Genomic DNA, 20,476 nt, shown 5'->3' on the forward strand with positions numbered 1-20,476 from the left:
TACCCTGTGTCAATGATCTCACTACACACATCCCTTATCCCAGCGGCAACAGCCTCTCCACATCCATCTCCTGCTGTCAGGCTGGGATTGAGCATGGAGATGGGAGGTGTGGGACAAGATGGGAGGTTCTGGGTGCCAGCACAGAGACAGGACCAGCATTTGGGATGGGTGCAAGGGAAGAGGGGTCCACCTTCCACATTTCTCTTCCCTATTCCAGAGCTTTGCAGGAGTCTCCACAACACTGTGGATGCTTCACCATCTCCTTGTGCTTTTCAATTTCAGGTGTTGATGGCTGAGCTGATGGTACCCAGAGGGGCTTTGACCAGGGGAGGCAGTCAGAGCAACCCCTATGTCCTTTCAATGAGATGTATGACATCACACCTTCCTTCCTTCACAGTATCCCAGTATCACAGTATGTTAGAGATTGGAAGGGACCTCAAAAGATCATCTAGTCTAATCCCCCTGCCAGAGCAGGAACACCTGGATAAGGTCACACAGGAATGTGTCCAGGCGGGTTTTGAATGTTTCCAGAGAAGGAGACTCCACAACCCCCCTGGGCAGCCTGTTCCAGTGTTCCGTCACCCTCACTGAGAAGAAGTTTCTTCTCAAGTTTAAGTGGAACCTCTTGTGTTCCAGTTTGTACCCATTACCCCTTGTCTTATCATTGTTTGCCATTGAGAAGAGCCTGGCTCCATCCTCATGACACTCCCCCTTTATATATTTATATACACTAATAAGGTCCCCCCACAGTCTCCTCTTCTCCAAACTATAGAGACCCAGCTCCCTCAGCCTTTCCTCATAAGGGAGATGCTCCACTCCCTTAATCATCTTAGTTGCCCTGCGCTGGACTCTCTCCAGCAGGTCCCTGTCCTTCTTGAACTGAGGGGCCCAGAACTGGACACAATATTCCAGATGCGGTCTCACCAGGGCAGAGTAGAGGGGAAGGAGGACCTCTCTCGACCTACTGACCACCCCCCTTCTAATACACCCCAGGATGCCATTGGCCTTCTTGGCCACAAGGGCACGTTGCTGGCTCATGGTCATCCTGCCATCCACTAGGACCCCCAGGTCCCTCTCCCCTACACTACTCTCTAACAGGTCGTTCCTCAACCTATATTGGAACCTGGGGTTGTTCCTGCCCAGATGCAGGACTCTACACTTTCCCTTGTTATATTTCATCAAGTTTCTCCCTGCCCAACTCTCCAGCCTGTCCAGGTCCCGCTGGATGGCAGCACAGCCTTCTGGCATGTCAGCCACTCCTCCCAGCTTAGTGTCATCAGCAAACTTGCTGACAGTACACTCAATTCCCTCATCTAAATCATTGATGAATATATTAAATAATACTGGTCCCAGTACTGACCCTTGAGGCACTCCACTAGATACAGGCCTCCAACTGGACTCCGCCCCATAGACTACAACTCTCTGGCTTCTGTCCTTCAGCCAGTTCGCAGTCCACCTCACTACCTGATCATCCAGACCACACTTCCTCAATTTAGCTATGAGGATGCTGTGGGAGACTGTGTCAAATGCTTTGCTGAAGTCAAGGTAGACCACATCCACTGCTCTGCCATCATCCATCCACAATGTTATTTCCTCATAAAAGGCTATGAGGTTGGTCAAGCATGACTTCCCCTTGGTAAAGCCATGTTGACTGCCCCTCATAACCCTCTTATCCTTGACATGCCTTAAGATGGCACCAAGGATAAGGTGCTCCATCACTTTCCCAGGGATGGAGGTGAGGCTGACCGGTCTATAGTTACCCAGGTCCTCCTTCTTGCCCTTTTTGAAGACTGGAGTGACATTTGCTTTCCTCCAGTCCTCAGGCACTTCACCCATTTCCCAAGACTTGGTAAAGATGATGGAGGGTGGTCTAGCAATGACTTCCGCCAGTTCCCTCAGCACCCGCGGGTGCATCCCATCTGGACCCATGGATTTATGGATGTCCAGATTGCTCAACTGGTCCCTAACCCATTCCTCATCGACTAAGGCAAACCGCTCCAGTGACCTGACTTCATCTGAGGTCTCAGGAGTACAGGGCTCTTCAGGACTGCCTCCGGCAGAGTAGACTGAGACAAAGAAGGCATTCAATAACTCTGCCATCTCAGTATCTTCTGTCACCAGGGCACCCATCCCATTCACGAGTGGGCCTACCTTGCCTCTGGTGTTAGTTTTATCAGCTATGTATTTGAAAAAGCTCTTTCTGTTGTCCTTGACCCCTCTGGCCAGATTTAATTCTAAGGAGGCCAAAGAAACCAAGAGGAGAAGGAACCTCAAACTTCATTTCAATTCACAGTCACCAACCTGGAGGAAGAAATTGTCCTCAATTATCCCAGTCTTCTTTTCTTCACAGGAAACACCAATCAGCTTCATTGAGTTACAACTTTTGTCACTGATAAAGATGTCTTTTTCTTGCAAGATTCTTCACCTTGTCCCTCAGCTCCAATAAAATTCCTCAGTCTTACCTACGTGTTCTTTCTTAAAGCTGCTGGGGTGGGAGGGAAGAGGAAGTGTAGTTTTACATTTGCTTGCTAAAAAAGAGTAAGATGAAAGGTTTCAAAAGATTCATTGCATTTGTTTGTGCCTTTCCAAGAGAAGAAGGCGGGGGGAATCCAGATCTCAAGCTGCACCTTTGAATGTCAAGGGGAATCCCTCCCCAGGCTGCAGCTTCACAGGAGATTTCTCCTAAAGGAAGAAATTGTAGGTATATAATTTGTAATACAGGATGATGAACTATGCTGAGACCACCCAGTATTGAGGACAATTTAGGCACATCAAGGGATCCTTCCATTCATTTTAAAGGGTGTTTTATGTTCATCTGAATTGCCATTTACTTAAATGGTGAGATAAATTGAATTCCACTTGGAGATAAGCACCCACATCCCATCTCCATGCCCAGCTCATGTTGGGGGAAATCAAATGGTGGATTTCATATAAAAGTTAAGCATGTGTCTAGTTTCTGTAGATGAAAGACAATCCTGAACACAGAATCGATGGTAACTGAGAGCTGTCTGGGTGTCCAGCCAAAACACTGGGGTGAGAAAATCTTTCCTTTACCTGTTTTGAGTGGGAATTAACTTGTGTTTGTAAAGTATATGGATGTTGAACAGTGTCTCTTTTGTGTGCTCTGGCAAACAGCAACTTGATAGGAGATGTCTTACGTCAGGGGAAAGGTGGCTTCTATCTTTGTGAATGAATGACCTAGAATCGATATAATTAAATGCTAAAGAGCTTGACAGCACAGAGACCTTCGGTATCAGATTCAAATGTGGCCCATATAGATATGAGCATTTAAGACTGTATTCTTAAATAGAAAGAATTTGGCCTTATCTAGCTAAAAATTAGTTAGCAGAGCTTATCTTTAGATAACTCATCTGGCTTTATCCTTTAGATTAGAAAAGGGACAGAAATCACAGTGCAGGGCCTAACATAAATGAGAGAAATGCATCTTTCTTCTTAAAATAATGTACTTCATTAAACAATACCATTACAATTCCTGTACTTCACAGGAAAAGGAAGAAGCCCCTGAAAATGAGAAGAGGTCATAACGCAGGTTTTAAGCTATCACCTGGGGATGCTGACAGCTGTGGAATAGCTTGTTGGAAGGTCTAGCAAGGAGCCAGGTGCTAATATCAAGTGTAAATGTGAAAAGACCAAGATGGAGGGGAAAAAAACTATAGGCAATAAAAGTGTCTTGTTGCACAAACCAGTCATAGGAAGAAAGTAAGACTTAGAAATGGTTCCAAACCAAGCCTGAAAGCCCAAGGAAGAGACTGGGGAAACCAAAGTCTCTGGTGCCTGTGAAGCTCTGGTGTTCTCTGTCACAAAAACAGTAGGTAAACATCATCCCAAAGCTACTTCAAAAACAAAGTGTTGCAAATCTGCTGAAGAATAAAAGTCTAATGTTGTACTTGGTAAAGGAGAAGGCATTAAGCAAAAGATATTAAAACTTGAATGTAAGGATCAATTTATTACTCTACTTCCATCATTGAGAAGGCTATCTCTTAATTTGCCCATGTAGGGACATGTTCCAGATAAAGGACTGCCAGAGCAGTGAGCACTGGCTGGGCTGTTGCATGCAGAGGGTGATGGGTTCTAGTCTGCAGGAGCCTGAGGACTGCCACAGTGGTTTGTCTCTAGAATCCCTATAAACAGAGCCAAAGGAGAACACCCTGGTGTGCAGGCACCATCCCACAATACCTGAGCAAGAGAAGTAGGGCAGGAACAGAGACCAGGGCCAAGTTCAGCCAAGACTCCAGGCAGAAGGAAAGTTGGTGACAATGAACCAGGTCCAAGACCAAAAGAGGTCAATACAGAAGACCTAAACAACCTGCTCAGAATCAGGTTCAGCAATGGCAGGGAGATCCATTAGCAAGCCTAACTCATAGAATCATAGAACAGTTAGGGTTGGAAAGGACCTTAAGATCATCCAGTTCCAACACCCCTGCCATGGGCAGGGACACCTCACACTAAACCATGGCACCCAAGGCCTCATCCAGCCTGGCCTTGAACACCACCAAGGATGGAGCACTCACAACTTCCTTGCCAACCCATTCCAGTGCCTCACCAACCTCACAGTAAAGAATTTCTTCCTTTGGCATCAGCCCACCTCACAAGCGTGTCGAGGTCCCTCTGGATGGCATCCCTTCCCTCCGGCGTATCAACCGAACCACACAGCTTGGTGTCATCGGCAAACTTGCTGAGGGCGCACTCAATCCCACTGTCCATGTCACCGACAAAGATGTTGAACAAGACCGGTCCCAACACCCATCCCTGAGGGACACCACTCGTTACCGGTCTCCAGCCAGACATCGAGCCATTGACCACAACTCTTTGCGTGCGGCCATCCAGCCAGTTCTTTATCCACCGAGTGGTCCACCCAACAAATTGATGTCTCTCCAATGTAGAGACAAGGATGTTGTGTGGGACAGTGTCGAACGCTTTGCACAAGTCCAGGTAGATGATGTCAACTGCTCTGCCCCTGTCCATCAGTTTCGTATCCCCATCATAGAAGGCCACCAAATTGGTCAGGCAGGATTTCCCCTTAGTGAAGCCATGCTGGCTGTCACCAACCACCTCCTTGTTTTTCATGTGCCTTAGCATGCCTTCCAGGAGAATCTGCTCCAAGATTTTGCCAGGCACAGAGGTGAGACTGACTAGTCTGTAATTCCCTGGGTCATCCATTTTCCCCTTTTTAAAAACAGGGGTTATATTTCCCTTTTTCCAGTCATCGAGAACTTCACCTGACTGCCATGATTTTTCAAATATGATGGCCAGTGGCTTAGCAACTTCATTCGCCAGCTCCTTCAGGACCCGCAGATGGATTTCGTCAGGTCCCATGGACTTGTGTACCTTTAGGTTTTTAAGATGGTCTCGAACCAGATCCTCTCCTACAGTGGGCCTGGGGTCTTCATTCTTACAGTCCCTGCATCTGCCTTCCAAGACTTGGGTGGTGCGGTCAGAGCCTTTGCCAGTGAAGACCGAGGCAAAGAAGTCATTAAGAACCTCAGCCTTCTCCAAATCCCAGGTAGCCAGTTCTCCCGATAGCTTCCAGAGGGGGCCTACTTTGTCCCTAGTCTGTCTTTTATTCGCTACATACCTATAGAATCCCTTCCTGTTATCTTTAGCATCCCTAGCCAAGTTCAATTCTAACTGGGCCTTAGCTTTCCTTACCTGGTCCCTAGCTTCCCAGACAACATCCCTGTATTCTTCCCAGGCCGCCTGTCCCTGCTTCCACCTTCTATAAGCCTCTTTTTTCCTTTGAGTGTTCCTGAGCAGCTCCTTATCCATCCACGGAGGTCTCCTGGCCCTCCTGCTGCACTTCCTTCTAGTTGGGATGCAACACTCCTGAGCTTGTAGTAGGTGATCCTTGAGTATCAACCAACAGTCTTGGGCCCCCCTGCCCTCTAGGGCTGTATCCCATGGAACCTTACTAAGCAGGTTCCTGAAGAAGCCAAAGTCTGCTCTCTTGAAGTCCAGGGCAGTGAGCTTGCTGCACACTCTTCTCACTGTCCTGAGGATCTCAAATTCGACCATCTTGTGGTCGCTGCAACCAAGGCTGCCCTGGAGCGTCACATTTCCAACGAGCCCTTCCCTGTTGGTGAGCACGAGGTCAAGCATGGCACCTCTCCTTGTCGGCTCCTCTATTACTTGCAGAAGGAAGTTGTCTTCCATACAATCGAGGAACTTCCTGGATTGCTTGTGCCAGGCCGTACCTTTACTCCAAAAGATGTCAGGGTGGTTGAAGTCCCCCATGAGAACAAGGGCCTGCAAGTGTGAGGCTATTCCTATCTGCCTATAGAGCACTTCATCCACAGATTCCTCTTGATCAGGCAGTCTGTAACAGATCCCCACAGTGATGTCCCCCATCGCTGTTCTCCCTTTCACCCTGACCCACAAACTCTCTGTCGACTGCTCACCCATCCCCAGACAGAGTTCCATACTTTCCAGCCTATCCCTAACATAAATAGCAACTCCCCCTCCCAGCCTGCCAGGTCTGTCTTTTCTAAATAGCCTGTAACCTTCCATTCCAACACTCCAGTTGTAGGAGCCATCCCACCTTGCTTCTGTGATGCCTACTATATCATACTCTCGCAGTCGTGCACACATCTCTAATTCCTCTTGTTTGTTCCCCATGCTACGGGCGTTTGTATAGAGGCATCTGAGCCGAGTTCCAAATGAGGCCGGCTCATTGGCTGGAGCGGCTGGAATATCTCTGCATCGCTCCAAGCATTTATTATAGGTGCTGGCAACTGACTGGGTGTGATGGGATGAAACAATGCCCCCCTTCCCCAATACATCTAATTTAAAGCAACCTTGACAAGTCTGGTCACCATGAGATGATTCCACAGGTGTGCGTAACTCCTCCTAAACTGGAAATGAAAACTCCTGCAATAAAGGTCAAGCTCCCTGGCCTGAGCTTAAATAGAGATGGGGTCAAATAAGCAGAAGGTGGAGAGGTAGCCCCACCTGAGGCTGCTCAGGGGGATAAAAGCCTATTAGTTTACACTGGGAAAACTGAAAATGCCCATTTCTCACCCTTGAGTACAGTGAAAGACCAGAGTCATAAGCTCAGTTGTTGGACATCCAGGCACTAAATCATAGAATCATAGAATAGTTGGGGATGGAAAACTGGGTTCTCAAGTGTCCATACAGGAACATCAGCAGCTCAGAGATGGAGTCACTTGTGTTCCATGTCCAATTTGGGGACCCTCTGCAAGATCTGAAACGGCTCTAAAACCCATTCTCATTGTGTCAGCAAGTTCAGACCAAAACCTTTGCATGGTCCACAAGTATGTCAGAAATATCCTATGAGCTGCTCATCACTGCTACTGTAGTAGCTGTGCTCAGGGATGGCTCATTCACACCATGCCTCAGATGCCCAAACACCACAATGCCTTTCAGAGGTGATTTCACACCCTTTGCTTTTCCTTCTCTTTGTTTTCCTCTGGGAAAGCATGAGCAGCCCTGGAGGCTTCCTCCCAGGAGAGCACATGCAACTGTATTTACAGCCCCAGCACCACAAGCTCAGCTCTTGGAGTCTGGCAGGAGCTCACCTCTCTTCACATCAGGTGCTTAACAGACGTGATGATGACACATAGATGTTCTCTGCTGCACTGGGGATAAACCTTTGGCTCCCATCACTCTGTGGCAGAGGGAAGGCACAGGAGGTAACACCAACACAAAGCACAGCCTCACCTGCATTGAGGCACTGGGCTTGCTTCTGCATGTTCTCGCTTCCTCTTTGAGAAAGCTGTCAGAAAACAGCCTTACCAATGTGTGTTTTCTTTATAAGAGGAAGCAATGTCTAATGCAAGTTGTGTTTCTTTTACATAGGCAGCTAAAGCAAGATGCGCTGATTTATTCAAGAGTTAAATGAGGATGAATCTTATTCTGTTATAAAGAAATGCAACATTTCAGATTGTCAGCAGAATATAATCACTAACAAATAAGCCTTTGGAATCAGCCTGTTATAACAGAAATTCCTCTTTAAGGCAATAAACTTAATGCCCATAGGTTTAGGATGCTACAATGTGCTGGAGCTCAGAAGGGTATAAACCATGTATTTACCAACGTCAGTGTTATTTGTCATGAATGATCTCAAATAGTTTGGTAAATGTGATTCGGTGACTGGAATGATAATCAAAAGCCAAGGGAAAATATCTGGAGGTCATGCATGTGTATGATGGGATTTCACTGGGACTGGGACTTTCTCTTGCTCCAGGTTTACATTCACTGCTATGAGCTCCCTTTGAGGTGTCTTCTGACACAAATTTCCTTCAAATTGAAAGTGAATATAGGTCTGATTCTTTGCTCAAACCTGAAAACACGCATTCTTGAGTAAATCCAGAGTTTCAACTACTACAGCACAGAAAAACAAAAATGCTCTTTTTTGCTTCAAGAAACTCCCTATTCTTTTCTAAACACTTTATCTGAAAAACATAAAATAGATATAATTTTGGTTAGAAAATATATTGGAAAATTCTAAAATGTGGCAGTTAAAATGGTCACAGATTGGAGTTAGATATGGTCCAGATCTGAATCTCCGTTTTTGGTCAGTTTGATATTTCACTTCCTTTTGCCTCAGCAGGTAACACCTGGTCATGGAAGGAAATCACACACAGACTGAATTCATCCTCTTGGGAATTACAAACAGCCCACGTGCGCAGATGCCTCTGTTTGTGTTGTTTCTGCTCATTTACATTGTCACTTTGGTGGGGAACGTTGGCATTGTCACATTGGTGCGGGTGTCTCCCAGCCTCCACAACCCCATGTACTTCTTCCTCACCCATTTTGCCTTCGCTGACATCTGCTATTCCACAGTCATCTCCCCCAGGATGCTGGCAGACCTGTTATCAGAGGACAAAACCATTTCCTTCTCTGGCTGCATGATGCAATTCTTCACCTTAGCTTTCTTTGCTACTCTTGAGTGTCACCTCCTGGCCATGATGGCCTATGACCGGCACGTTGCTATCTGCCAACCCCTTCTTTATGTGACCATCATCTCCAGCCGTGTCTGCTGGCAGCTGGTAGCATCATCCTACATATTCGCCTTCCTCAGTGCCATCATCTACACGTGGTGCACGTTTGGAGGTTCCTTCTGTGGTCCCAACCGCATCGACCACTTCTTCTGTGATGTTGTCCCTGTGCTAAAGCTTGTGTGCTCTGACACCCACAGCAGTGAGATGGTCATCTTTGCCTTCGTCACCATCAACGAGGTGGGCACAAGTGTCGTCATTTTGCTCTCTTACATCTCTATCATCCGCACAGTGCTGAGGATGTGCTCAGCACAGAGCAGAGCCAGAGCCTTCCACACCTGTGCCTCCCATTTGACCGCTGTTGCCTTGTTCTTCGGGACAGCATTCTTCATGTACCTACAACCTCTATCTAGCCACAGGAGCCTGGATAAGGTGGCCTCCATCATCTACACAATGGTCACCCCCATGCTCAACCCATTCATCTACAGCCTGAGGAACAAGGAAGTGAAAGGGGCTCTGGCCAAGTGCAGAAGTAGGTTCTTCAGTCACTGGCAACAGAAGAGTTTTGTCATCCAGAACACAAGCGGTTCATCTCAAGTGAGAAAGCCTATGGGGCATTAAAACCAAGGGATTTTTCCAATAATCCCTATGATTTAATATAGGTTCTTTCACAGTTCATGCACAAAATGCAATGACAGTATTGAATGAGATACAGATCCCTCAAATCACATCTTCTTTCCTTGGAAGGAAACCAAAGGAGGGAAACCTCCAACTTCATTTCACTTTGCATTCAGCAGCTCGGAGGAAAAAATTACCCTCAATTATCCCAGGCTTCCTTTCCTCACAGGAAACACCAATCAGCTTCATTGAGTTACAATTTTGGCACTGATAAAGATGTCTTTTTCTTGCAAGATTCTTCACCTTGTCCTTCAGCTCCAATAAAATTCCTTACTCTTACCTGTGAGTTCTTTATTAAAGCTGCTGGGGTGGGAGGGAAGAGGAAGTGTAGTTTCACATTTGCTTGCTGAAAAAGAGTCAGAGAAAAGGCTTCAGAAGATTCACGGCATTTGTTTGTGCCTTTCCAAGAGAAGAAGGTGGTGGGAATCCAGATCTCAAGCTGCACCTTTGAATATCAAGGGGAATCCCTCTGCAGCTGCAGCTTCACAATAGATTTGACTTAAAGGAAGAAAGCACAGACAATATAATTCATAATACAGGATGATGAACTGTGCTGAGGCTACCCAGTGTTAAGGACAATTTGGGCACATCAAGGGTTCCTCCTATTCATGTTAACGGGTGTTTTATATACATTTGACATGACCTTTTACCTATATGGTTAGACAAATAGAATTCCACCTGGAAATCAGTACCCACATCCCATGTCCATGTCCAGCTGATGCTAAAATACACTAGGAAAACCAAACGGTGCATGGCATTTATAACTTAAGCAAGGCAAGTTTCCATAGATGAAAGACAATCCTGAACACAGAATCGATGGTATCTGAGAGGCGTCTGGGTCTGAAAGAAGCCGAAACACACTGGTGTGGGAAAACCTTTCCTGTACCTGTTGTCAGTGGGAATTAACTTATATTGGGAAAGTATATGGATGGTGAACAGCCTATTTTCTGCCCTCTGGCAAACAGCAGCAAGAGAGGAGATGTTGTCTTTTGTCTCTGGGAAAGTGGCTTCAACCTCTGGTGAATGAAAGAGCCAGAATTGATTTAATTCAATGCTGAAAGCTCAGCAAGACAGAGACCTTTGATACCAGAGAGCTTCCTTTAAAAACTTCACCACACCTTGATTTCTTCCTTCTATTTTGTTGGATATTTCTACTCTAGACTATACATATAGCATCTTAGAGGCACAAAAAGCCCAAGTTGGGTCCAAGCTTTTGTGGGAAAGGGAGTGTAGATGAGCAGTGTCATGTGTAGGGCTCATCCCTGCTTGATGAATTGCCCCACTCTGGTGTCCTCATTTCCTCTTGGCTTTAAAAAAGTTTCCATAGCAGAGACAACTGAAATGCTCAAACATTTACCCAGGCTTGGTGCTACGCTCCTAAGAGAGGTCTGGATTGCCATAGTCTTGTATGTAGTGGATTCAACTTTGTGAATGTCCAAGAGGAAGCTCATTATAATGTGCAGGAGAGGCAGAAATGTGAACTCCAGCAATACATTTTATACTGAGAGCATCATTGCATGATTCTGCTCCAATCTTTGCAGAGAAGAGGCTTACATAGTGCAGAAACTCCCAGCTGTAGACACAAAATTACAATATCAGGTAGATAAGAGAGGTCCTGCCATGGAAGTCTGATATCATACTTGGTAAAAGAGAAGGAACTAATGACCAGAGAAAAATACTGGGAAATAAAGTTCCCCTTACTACTCTATTTCCCTCATTGAGAACAATAACTCCTTTTTTACCCATGCAGCGACATGGTCTGGATGGAGAAGGACTGCCAGAGCAGTGAGCACTGGCTGGGCTGTTGGGCACAGAGGGTGATGGGTTCTACTCTCAGGAGCATGGGGAGAGCCACAGGAGTTTGTTTCCTTAATCTCTTTAAACAGAGACAAAGGAGAACAACACGGTGTGTAGGGACCATCCCACGGTACCTGAGCAAGAGAAGGAAGGCAGAAACAGGGACCTAGGCCAACTGCAGCCAAGACTCCAGAGCATCAGGAAAGTTGGTGATGATGAAGCAGATACAAGGCCAAGCCAAGTCCAATTCCCTGCTCAGCATCCTGTCCAGCAATTGCTAAAAAGATCCTTGACGAAGCCTTGGTCACCAACAAAGGATTATAAAGATATGCACACCTCCTGCTAAACTGGAAGCAAGAACTCCTCTAACATAGCCCAACCTCCCTGGGCTGAGCTTAAATAGAGATGAGGGGAAAATGGGCAGAGGGAACCCCAGCTGAGGCTGCTCAGAGGGATGAAGGCCTATTAGTTCATCCTGGGACAACTCATCCCTGCCTCAAAATGCCCATTTCTCACTTCTGGGGAAGTCCAAAGTCACAGGCTCAGCTGTTGGACATCCAGGCACTACATGTGGATAACCTCACTGGGGCTGGAAAACTGGGCCCACAAGTATCTACAGAGGGATATCAGCAGCTCCAGAGATGGAGTCACTTGTGCTTCATGTCCCATTAGGGGACCCTCTGCAAGATCAGAAATGGCTCTAAACCCATTCTCATTCCTTTGGCAAGGTCAGACTAAATTCTTTGCATGGTCCACAAGTATGTCAGAAATATCCTATGAGCTGCTCATCACTGCTGCTGTGTAGCTGTGCTCAGGGATGGCTCATCCACACCATGTCTCTCAGGTGCCCAAGCACCACAATGCCTTTTAGAGGTGATTTCACACCCTTTGCTTTGCCTTCTCTTTGTTTTCCTCTGGGAAAGCATGAGCAGCCCTGGAGGCTTCCTCCCAGGAGAGCACATGCAACTGTATTTACAGCCCCAGCACCACAAGCTCAGCTCTTGGAGTCTGGCAGGAGTTCACCTCTCTTCACATCAGGTGCTTAACGGAGCTGATGCTGGCACGTAGATGTTCTCTGCTGCATTGGGGATAAACCCTTGGCTCCCATCACTCGGTGGCAGAGGGAAGGCACAGAAGGTATCAACAACAAGAAGCACAGCCTCACCTGCATTGAGGCAGTGGGCTTTATTCTTCATGTCCTCGCATCCATTCTGTGGGAGCTATGTCAGAAAACAGCCTTACTAATGTGAGGTTCTTTTATAAGGAGAGGGAGCAATGTCTGATGCAGGTTGTGTTTCTTTTCAACAGGCAGCTAAAGCAAGATGCGCTGATTTATTCAAGAGTTAAATGAGGATGAATCTTATTCTGTTATAAAGAAATGCAACATTTCAGATTGTCAGCAGAATATCATCACTAACAAATTAGCCTTTGGAATCAGCCTGTTATAACATCAAGTAATTTTTAAAGCAAGCAACTTAATGCCCATGGGTTTAGGATGGGTTTCAGCATGCTGGAGCGTAAGGAGTTACAAATCATGTATTTATCCATGTGAACGTTATCTGTTGTGAATGATCTCAAATATTTTGATGAATGTGATTTGGTGACTGGAATAATAACTAAAAGCTGAGAGAAAATGTCTGGAGGTCATTCATGTGTAAGCTGGGATTTCACTAGGAATATGACTTTCTCTTGCTTCAGGTTCACATTCACTCCTATGAGCTTCCTCTGCGGTGTCCTCTGACACAAATTGCCTCTGAACTTAAAGTGACTGAAGATCTGATTCTTTTCTAAAATCTGAAAAACCCACGTCCGTGAATAAATCCATAGTTTTGAGTTTCCCAGCATAGAAACCTGAAAAATGGCATTTGCTGCTTTAATATTCTCTTTGTTCTTTTTGAAGTATCTCAACCTAAAACCATAAAGTATATATAATTTGGGTGAAAAAAGGTAGTAGAATATACTAAAATATAGTAGTTAAAATGGTCACAGATTGGAGTTAGGTATGGTACAAATCTGAATCTCCATTTTTGTTCAGTTTGATGATTCTTTTCCTTTTGCCTCAGCAGGTCACACCTGGTCATGGAAGGAAATCATACCCAAATTAAATTCATCCTGGTGGGAATTACAGACAGCCCTCGTGCGCAGACCCCTCTTTTTGTCTTGTTTCTATTGATTTACGTTGTCACTCTGGTGGGGAACGTTGGGATTATCATCTTGGTTCAGGTGTTTCCCAGCCTCCACACCCCCATGTACTTCTTCCTCACCCATTTTGCCTTCACTGACATCTGCTATTCCACAGTCATCTCCCCCAGGATGCTGGCAGACCTGTTATCAGAGGACAAAACCATTTCTTTCTCTGGCTGCATGATCCAGTTCCTCACCTTTGCTTTCTCTGCTATTGTTGAGTGTCACCTCCTGGCCATGATGGCCTATGACCGGCACGTTGCTATCTGCCAGCCCCTGCTTTATGTGACCATCATCTCCAGCCGTGTCTGCTGGCAGCTGGTAGCATCATCCTACATATTTGCCTTCCTCAGTGCCATCATCTACACTTGGTGCATGTTCGGAGGTTCCTTCTGTGGTCCCAACCGCATCGACCACTTCTTCTGTGATGTTGTCCCTGTGCTAAAGCTTGTGTGCTCTGACACCCACAGCAGCGAGATGGTCATCTTTGCCTTTGTCACCATCAATGCAGTGGGTGCAAGCATGGTCATTTTGCTCTCTTACATCTCCATCATCCACACAGTGCTTAGGATGTGCTCAGCACAGAGCAGAGCTAGAGCCTTCTACACCTGTGCCTCCCATCTGATGGCTGTTTCCATGTACTTTGGATCAGCATTCTTCATGTACCTGCAACCTCCATCTAGCCACAGGAGTCTGGATAAGGTAGCCTCCATCTTCTATGCTGTGCTTATCCCCCTGCTCAACCCATTCATCTACAGCCTGAGAAACAGGGAGGTGATGGGGTCTCTGGTGAAATGCGGGAGCAGGTTTTTCAGCCACTGGCAGCACAGAAGATTTCTGTCATCCAGGACATGAACAGTTCATCTCAAGTGAGAAAGCCTATGGGGCACTAAAACCAAGGCATTTTTCCCAATAATCCCCATGATTTGATGCAGATTCTTCCATAGTTCCTGCACAAAACTCAATTACAGTATTTAATGAGATACAGATCCCTCAAATCACATCTTCTTTCCTTGGAAGGAAACCAAGAGGAGAGGAACCTCATACTTCATTTCGCTTCATGGTCAGCAGCCTGTAGGAAGAAATTACCCTCAATTATCCCAGCACTCTTTTCCGCACAGAAAACACCAATCAGCTTTACTCAGTTACAATTTTCGTCACTGATAAAGATGTCTTTTTCTTGCAAGATTCTTCACCTTGCTCCTCAGCTCCAATAAAATTCCTCACTCTTACCTGTGAGTTCTTTACTAAAGTTGCTGGGGTGGGAGGGAAGAGGAAGTGTAGTTTTACATTTGCTTGCTCAAAAAGAGTCAGAAAAAGTTTTAAAAAGATTCATGGCATTTGTTTGTGCCTTTCAAAGAGAAGAAGCTGGTGGGAATCAAGATCTCAAGCTGCACCTTTGAATATCAAGGGGAATCCCTCCCTAGGCTGCAGCTTCACAGGAGATTTCATTTAAAGGAAAAAAATGTAGACAACATTATTCATAATAAAGGACGATGAACTGTGCTGAGACCACCCCTGTTACGGACAATTCGGGGACATCAAGATCTCCTCCCATTCATTTTAAGTGGTGTTTTACATTCATCTGAAATGACCTTTTACCTAAATGGTCAGAGAAATGGAATTCCCGCTGGAGATCAGCACCCATATGCCATGTCCATGCCCAGCTCATGCTCAAGCACACCAGGAAAACAAAATTGTCTATTTCATATAAGATTTAAGTTCGTAGGAAGCTTCCATAGATGAAAGACAAACCTGAACACAGAATTGATGGTAACTGAGAGTGGTCTGGCTCAGAAAGAAGCCAAAATACACTGATGGGGGAAAATATCTTTCCTTTAGCTGTTGTGAGTGAGAATTAACTTATATTTGGAAAGTGTATGGCTGGTGAACACTCTCTTTTATCTGCTCAGAAAAACAACAGTATGAAAGCATATGCTGTCATAGGTGTGGGGGCAATGTGGCTTCAACCTGCGGTCAACGAAGGAACCAGAATCTATATAATTAAATGCTAAAGAGCTTTGCAGAATAGAGACCTTTGATATCGGACAGCTTCCTTCAAAACCTTCACCATATCTTGTTTTCTTCCTGGTTTTTTTGGATATTTTGCCTCACACTATACATATAGGTATACATATAGAAACATAGAGCCATAGAAAGCCCAGGCCGGACCTCAAAAGATCATCTAGTCTGAGCTTTTGTGGAAACAGGAGTCTAGATGAGCAGTGTCCTGTGTAAGGCTCATCGCTGCTTGATGAATTACCCTACTCTGGGGTCCTTATTTCCTCTTGGGTTTAAGAAAGTTTCCAAAGCAGAGACAACTGAAATGCTCAAAGGTTTACCCAGACTTGATACCACGTTACTAAGAGAAGTCTGGATTGCCATTGTCTTGCGTGGTGGAACCTACTCAGTGAACTGGTAATAGGGACCTCAGTGCAACATGCAGGGGAGGCAGAATTGTGAATTCCAGCAACACACGAAACAGGCTTGAGGTTTTGGAAATACGTTGTATACTGAGAGTATCATTGTATGATTCTGTTTCAATCATAGAATCATAGAATAGTTAGGGTTGGAAAGGACCTTGAGATCATCCAGTTCCAACTCCCCTGCCATGGGCAGGGACACCCTACATTAAACCATGTCACCCAAGGCCTCATCCAGCCTGGCCTTGAACACTGCCAAGGATGGAGCATTCACAACCTCCCTGGCCAACCCATTCCAGTGCCTCACCACCCTCTCAGTAAAGAATTTCTTCCTTAGATCCAATCTAAACTTCCCCTGTTTCAGTTTGAACCCGTTACCCCTTGTTCTGTCACTACAGTCCCTGATGAAGAGTCCCTCCCCAGCATCCTTATAGGCCCCCTTCAGATACTGGAAGGCTGCTCTGAGGTCTCCAAGCAGCTTCTCTTCTCCAGGCTGAACAGCCCCAACTTTCTCAGCCTGTCTTCATACAGGAGGTGCTCCAGTCCCCTGATCATCCTCGTGGCCTCCTCTGGACTTGTTCCAACAGTTCCGTGTCCTTTTTATGATGAGGACACCAGAACTGCACACAATGCTCCAAGTGAGGTCTCACGAGAGCAGAGTAGAGGGGCAGAATCACCTCCTTCGATCTGCTGGTCACACTCCTCTTGATGCAGCCCAGGATACGGTTGCTTTCTGGGCTGCGAACGCACACTGCAGCCGGCTCATGTTCATTTTCTCATCGACCAACACCCCCAAGTCCTTCTCTGCAGGGCTGCTCTGAATCTCTTCTCTGCCCAACCTATAGCTGTGCCTGGGATTGCTCCGACCCAGGTGTAGGACCTTGCATTTGTCATGGTTAAACTTCATAAGGTTGGCATCAGCCCACCTCACAAGCGTGTCAAGGTCCCTCTGGATGGCATCCCTTCCCTCCGGCGTATCAACCGAACCACACAGCTTGGTGTCATCGGCAAACTTGCTGAGGGCACACTCAATCCCACTGTCCATGTCACCAACAAAGATCTTGAACAAGACCGGTCCCAACACCGATCCCTGAGGGACACCACTCGTTACCGGTCTCCAGCCAGACATCGAGCCATTGACCACAACTCTTTGCGTGTGGCCATCTTTGCAGAGAAGGGATCTACAAAACGCAGAAAGTCCTGACTGTAGACACAAACTTCCCACATCAAATACGTGACAGAGGTCCTCTCCATAAGTGGTTCTGACACCTCGAATAACAAGCACCTTTTTGGCAGGAAGATCTGGACGTGTCTCTTTGCCCTGTGCTTCAGGTGCTGTTAGATCAGCCTGAACGTTTTGGAGGAGAATATTGGATTCTCTGGAGATGATTGAAAACCTGGCCTATATTGACATGAGCATTTAAGACAGTATTCATATGACAGCCTTATCAACCTAACAATTAGTTAGCAATTCTCACCCTTAGATACTTTATCTAGCTTTATCAGAGGAAAAAGGTCTCAGTGCCTAACATAGGTTAGGTTAATGCCATTTTTTCTCTTAAAATCATAGAATCATAGAAACATAAAATTGGGTAGGAAAGGATCTTAAGATCACCCAGTTCCAACCCCCACGCCACGGGCAGGAACACCTCACACCAAAACATGTCACCCAAGGCTCTGTCCAACCTGACTTTAGCACCATCAGGGATGAAGCATTGAAAATTTCCTTTTGCAATCAACTCCAGTGCCTCACCACTCTAGCAGTAAAGAATTTCTTCCTTATATCCAATCTAAATTTCCCCTGTTTAAGTTCTAACCCATCACTCCTTGTTCTATCACTACAGTCCCTAATGAACAGTCCCTTCCGAGCATCCCTTTAGCCCCCTTCATATGGAAGGTGCTCCAGTCCCCTGATCATCCTCGTGGCCCTCCTCTGGACTTGTTCCAACAGTTCCATATCCTTTTTAATAGCGGAGGGCGCACTCAATCCCACTATCCATGTCAGTGACAAAGATGTCAAACAAGACCGGTCCCAACACCTATTCCTGAGGGACATCTCTCATTACTGGTCTCCAGCTGGACATTGAGCCGTTGACCACAACTCTAAGTGCACATCATTCAGTAATTTGATTTTATTTCCTGCACTTCTACAGAAAAATTTCATTGCCCTTTAGTGACTGGGGAGAAGGGCCCTGAAAATAAGGAGAGGTCATAAGGCAGGTTTTAAGCCATCAACTGGGAGATGCTGGTGGCTGTGCAAGAGCATTTTGACAGGGCTAACAAGAAGCCCAGAGCTATGTCCAGTGACCATCTGAAAACACCAAGAGAGAGGGGAGGAGGAAGATACATGCAATAAAACACAGCAGATAAATCAGATTGTCTGTGGCCTTATGGCACAAAGCAGTCATAGGAAGAAAGACAGACTTGGAAATGGTTCCAAACCAGGTCTTTAAGCCTAAGGAATAGGGTGGGGAAACAAAAGTCCTTGGTGTCAGCTGAAGCTCTGGAGATCTTTGTCACAAAACAAGCAGCTAAACATCCTGCCAAAGCTACTTCCACCTGACAAAGTCCCTTAGGGTGTTCTTCACCTCCCTGTTCCTGAGGCTGTAGATCAGGGGGGTCAGCATGAGCACCACCAGCGAGTAGAACACAGCAAAGACCTTATCCGTGCTCAGGCTGCTGCCAGATCCTGGTCAGAAGTTGTCCTGGGTTCAGCAGTAGCAGTCAGTTTTTCTCCTTCTTAGTAGCTGGTGCTGCGCTGTGGTTTTGACTTTCGGCCTGGGAATAATACTGATAAAACCGATGTTTTCAGTTGCTGGTCAGAATGTTTATCCTGACCAAGGACTTTGTGAGTCTCATGCTCTGCCAGGGAGGAGAGGAAGCCAGGAGGAAGCAGGGACAGGACACCTGACCCAAACTAGCCAAAGAGGTATTCCATACCACAGCACGTCATGCCCAGGAGGTAGAACGGAGAGTGGCCCGGAAGGGCTAGAAAGCTGCGGGGTGGGGGCAAGGTACTGGTCAGTGAGTGGTTGTATTCTCTTCCCTTGTTATTTCCTTTATCATTATTATTATTGGTGGTAGCAGTAGTGATTTGTGTTATACCTTAGTTATTAAACTGTTCTTATCTCAACCTGTGGGAGTTGCATTCTTTTGATTCTCCTCCCCGTCCTTCCAGGAGTGGAGGGAAGAAAGGTGTGGGGGGGAAGTAGACTGCGTGGTTCTGATTTATGGCCTGGGCTTAAACCACGACAGAAGCTCAGGGTGAGGATGGACCCGTGGAAGATGGTGACTCCAGCCAGATGAGAGGTGCACGTAGAGAAGGCTTTGTACCTGCCCTGAGCAGAGCTGATCCTTAAGACAGCAAGGAGGATGAAGGCATAGGAAATCAGAACAGTCGAGATGGTCACCACCTCCACCAGCCCAGCAAGGCTGAATATCAGACACCTATTGACACGTGTGTCAGAGCAGGAGAGGGCTAGAACAGGCATGAGGTCACAGTAGAAGTGGTTGACCTTGGCTGGCTGGCATAAAGGCAGGCTGAAGGTGAACTCCGTGTGCACCCAAGAGTGCAGCAGGCCAAGCACATAGGAACTGGCCACCAGCAGCACGCAGACCCGGTGGGACATGATGGATGAGTACAGCAAGGGCTTGCAGATGGCCACGCAGCGGTCGTAAGCCATCGCAGCCAGGAGGAAGCACTCAGTGGTGCCAAAGGCTATGAAGAAGTAAAGCTGGGTGGCACAGCCAATGACAGAGATTGTTGGCTTCTCCATGAGAAGGTTCATTAATGTCCTCGGCGCCACCACCGATGAGGAGCAAGCATCGAGGAGAGATAAGTTGCTAAGGAAAAAGTACATGGGGGACTGCAGCTGAGCGCTGCTCCTGATGAGCACAACCATGCCCAGGTTCCCCACCAGCGTGATGAAGTAAATGAGGAGGAACAGGATGAACAAAGGCGCTTGTAGTTGTGGGTTGTCCGTCAGTCCCACAAGAATCAGCTCTGTCACTTGCTCAATTTGCTTTTCCTCAGCCATCTTCTCCTAAAGCACTGTAAGATGTATTTATAGAGCCATAATAAAGAGTTAATGGAGACACTCGGCACCTAAAAAGCCCAGCAATCCCCAGTGCCTGGATGGCAAACCCTCTCCTTATCAGAGATTTGCCTCATTTGCATCAACATTCATCAAAGACCAGTTTGGCAAAACAATGAAGGTTTTATTCTGGTTGCAGTTACTCTGCCAAGTGTTCTCTATTCCAGTCATTCTAATACATCTCTATTTCTATCTGTTGTGTAGAAATGGTATGTATCACATTCCAGTGCAACCCTCCCAAGTTCTAACAAAGAAAGAGTAAAAGAAGGGGTTCAGTGCTTCCTGTAAAGAATTAGTGACATCAAGAATGAAAATCACACACTAG

General features: G+C 46.3%; 3 protein-coding genes across 3 annotated transcripts; 2 read left to right on the top strand and 1 right to left on the bottom strand.

Annotated features, from left to right (window-relative positions):
- Nucleotides 1-8,600: 8,600 nt before the first annotated feature.
- LOC308221381 (olfactory receptor 5AP2-like) lies at nucleotides 8,601-9,596 on the top strand (the record flags this gene model as incomplete). The annotated part of the gene is made up of 1 exon (XM_080618364.1): nucleotides 8,601-9,596. The coding sequence occupies one exon, from the start codon at nucleotides 8,601-8,603 to the stop codon at nucleotides 9,594-9,596; it is 996 nt and encodes a 331-aa protein (XP_080474490.1).
- A 3,933-nt stretch (nucleotides 9,597-13,529) lies between these two features.
- On the top strand, nucleotides 13,530-14,489 carry LOC308221382 (olfactory receptor 5AP2-like; the record flags this gene model as incomplete). Its single annotated transcript, XM_080618365.1, has 1 exon — nucleotides 13,530-14,489. The coding sequence occupies one exon, from the start codon at nucleotides 13,530-13,532 to the stop codon at nucleotides 14,487-14,489; it is 960 nt and encodes a 319-aa protein (XP_080474491.1).
- A 4,117-nt stretch (nucleotides 14,490-18,606) lies between these two features.
- Nucleotides 18,607-20,094, bottom strand: LOC308220843 (olfactory receptor 5T17-like; the record flags this gene model as incomplete). Its single annotated transcript, XM_080617358.1, has 2 exons — nucleotides 18,607-18,746; nucleotides 19,305-20,094. 2 exons carry the CDS (start codon nucleotides 20,092-20,094, stop codon nucleotides 18,607-18,609), a joined length of 930 nt encoding a protein of 309 aa, XP_080473484.1.
- Between the last annotated feature and the right edge of the window lie 382 nt (nucleotides 20,095-20,476).

The sequence above is a fragment of the Psittacula echo genome (assembly GCF_963264785.1).
Source record: "Psittacula echo genome assembly, chromosome: 5".
In the NCBI taxonomy this organism is placed as follows: Eukaryota; Metazoa; Chordata; class Aves; order Psittaciformes; family Psittacidae; genus Psittacula; species Psittacula echo.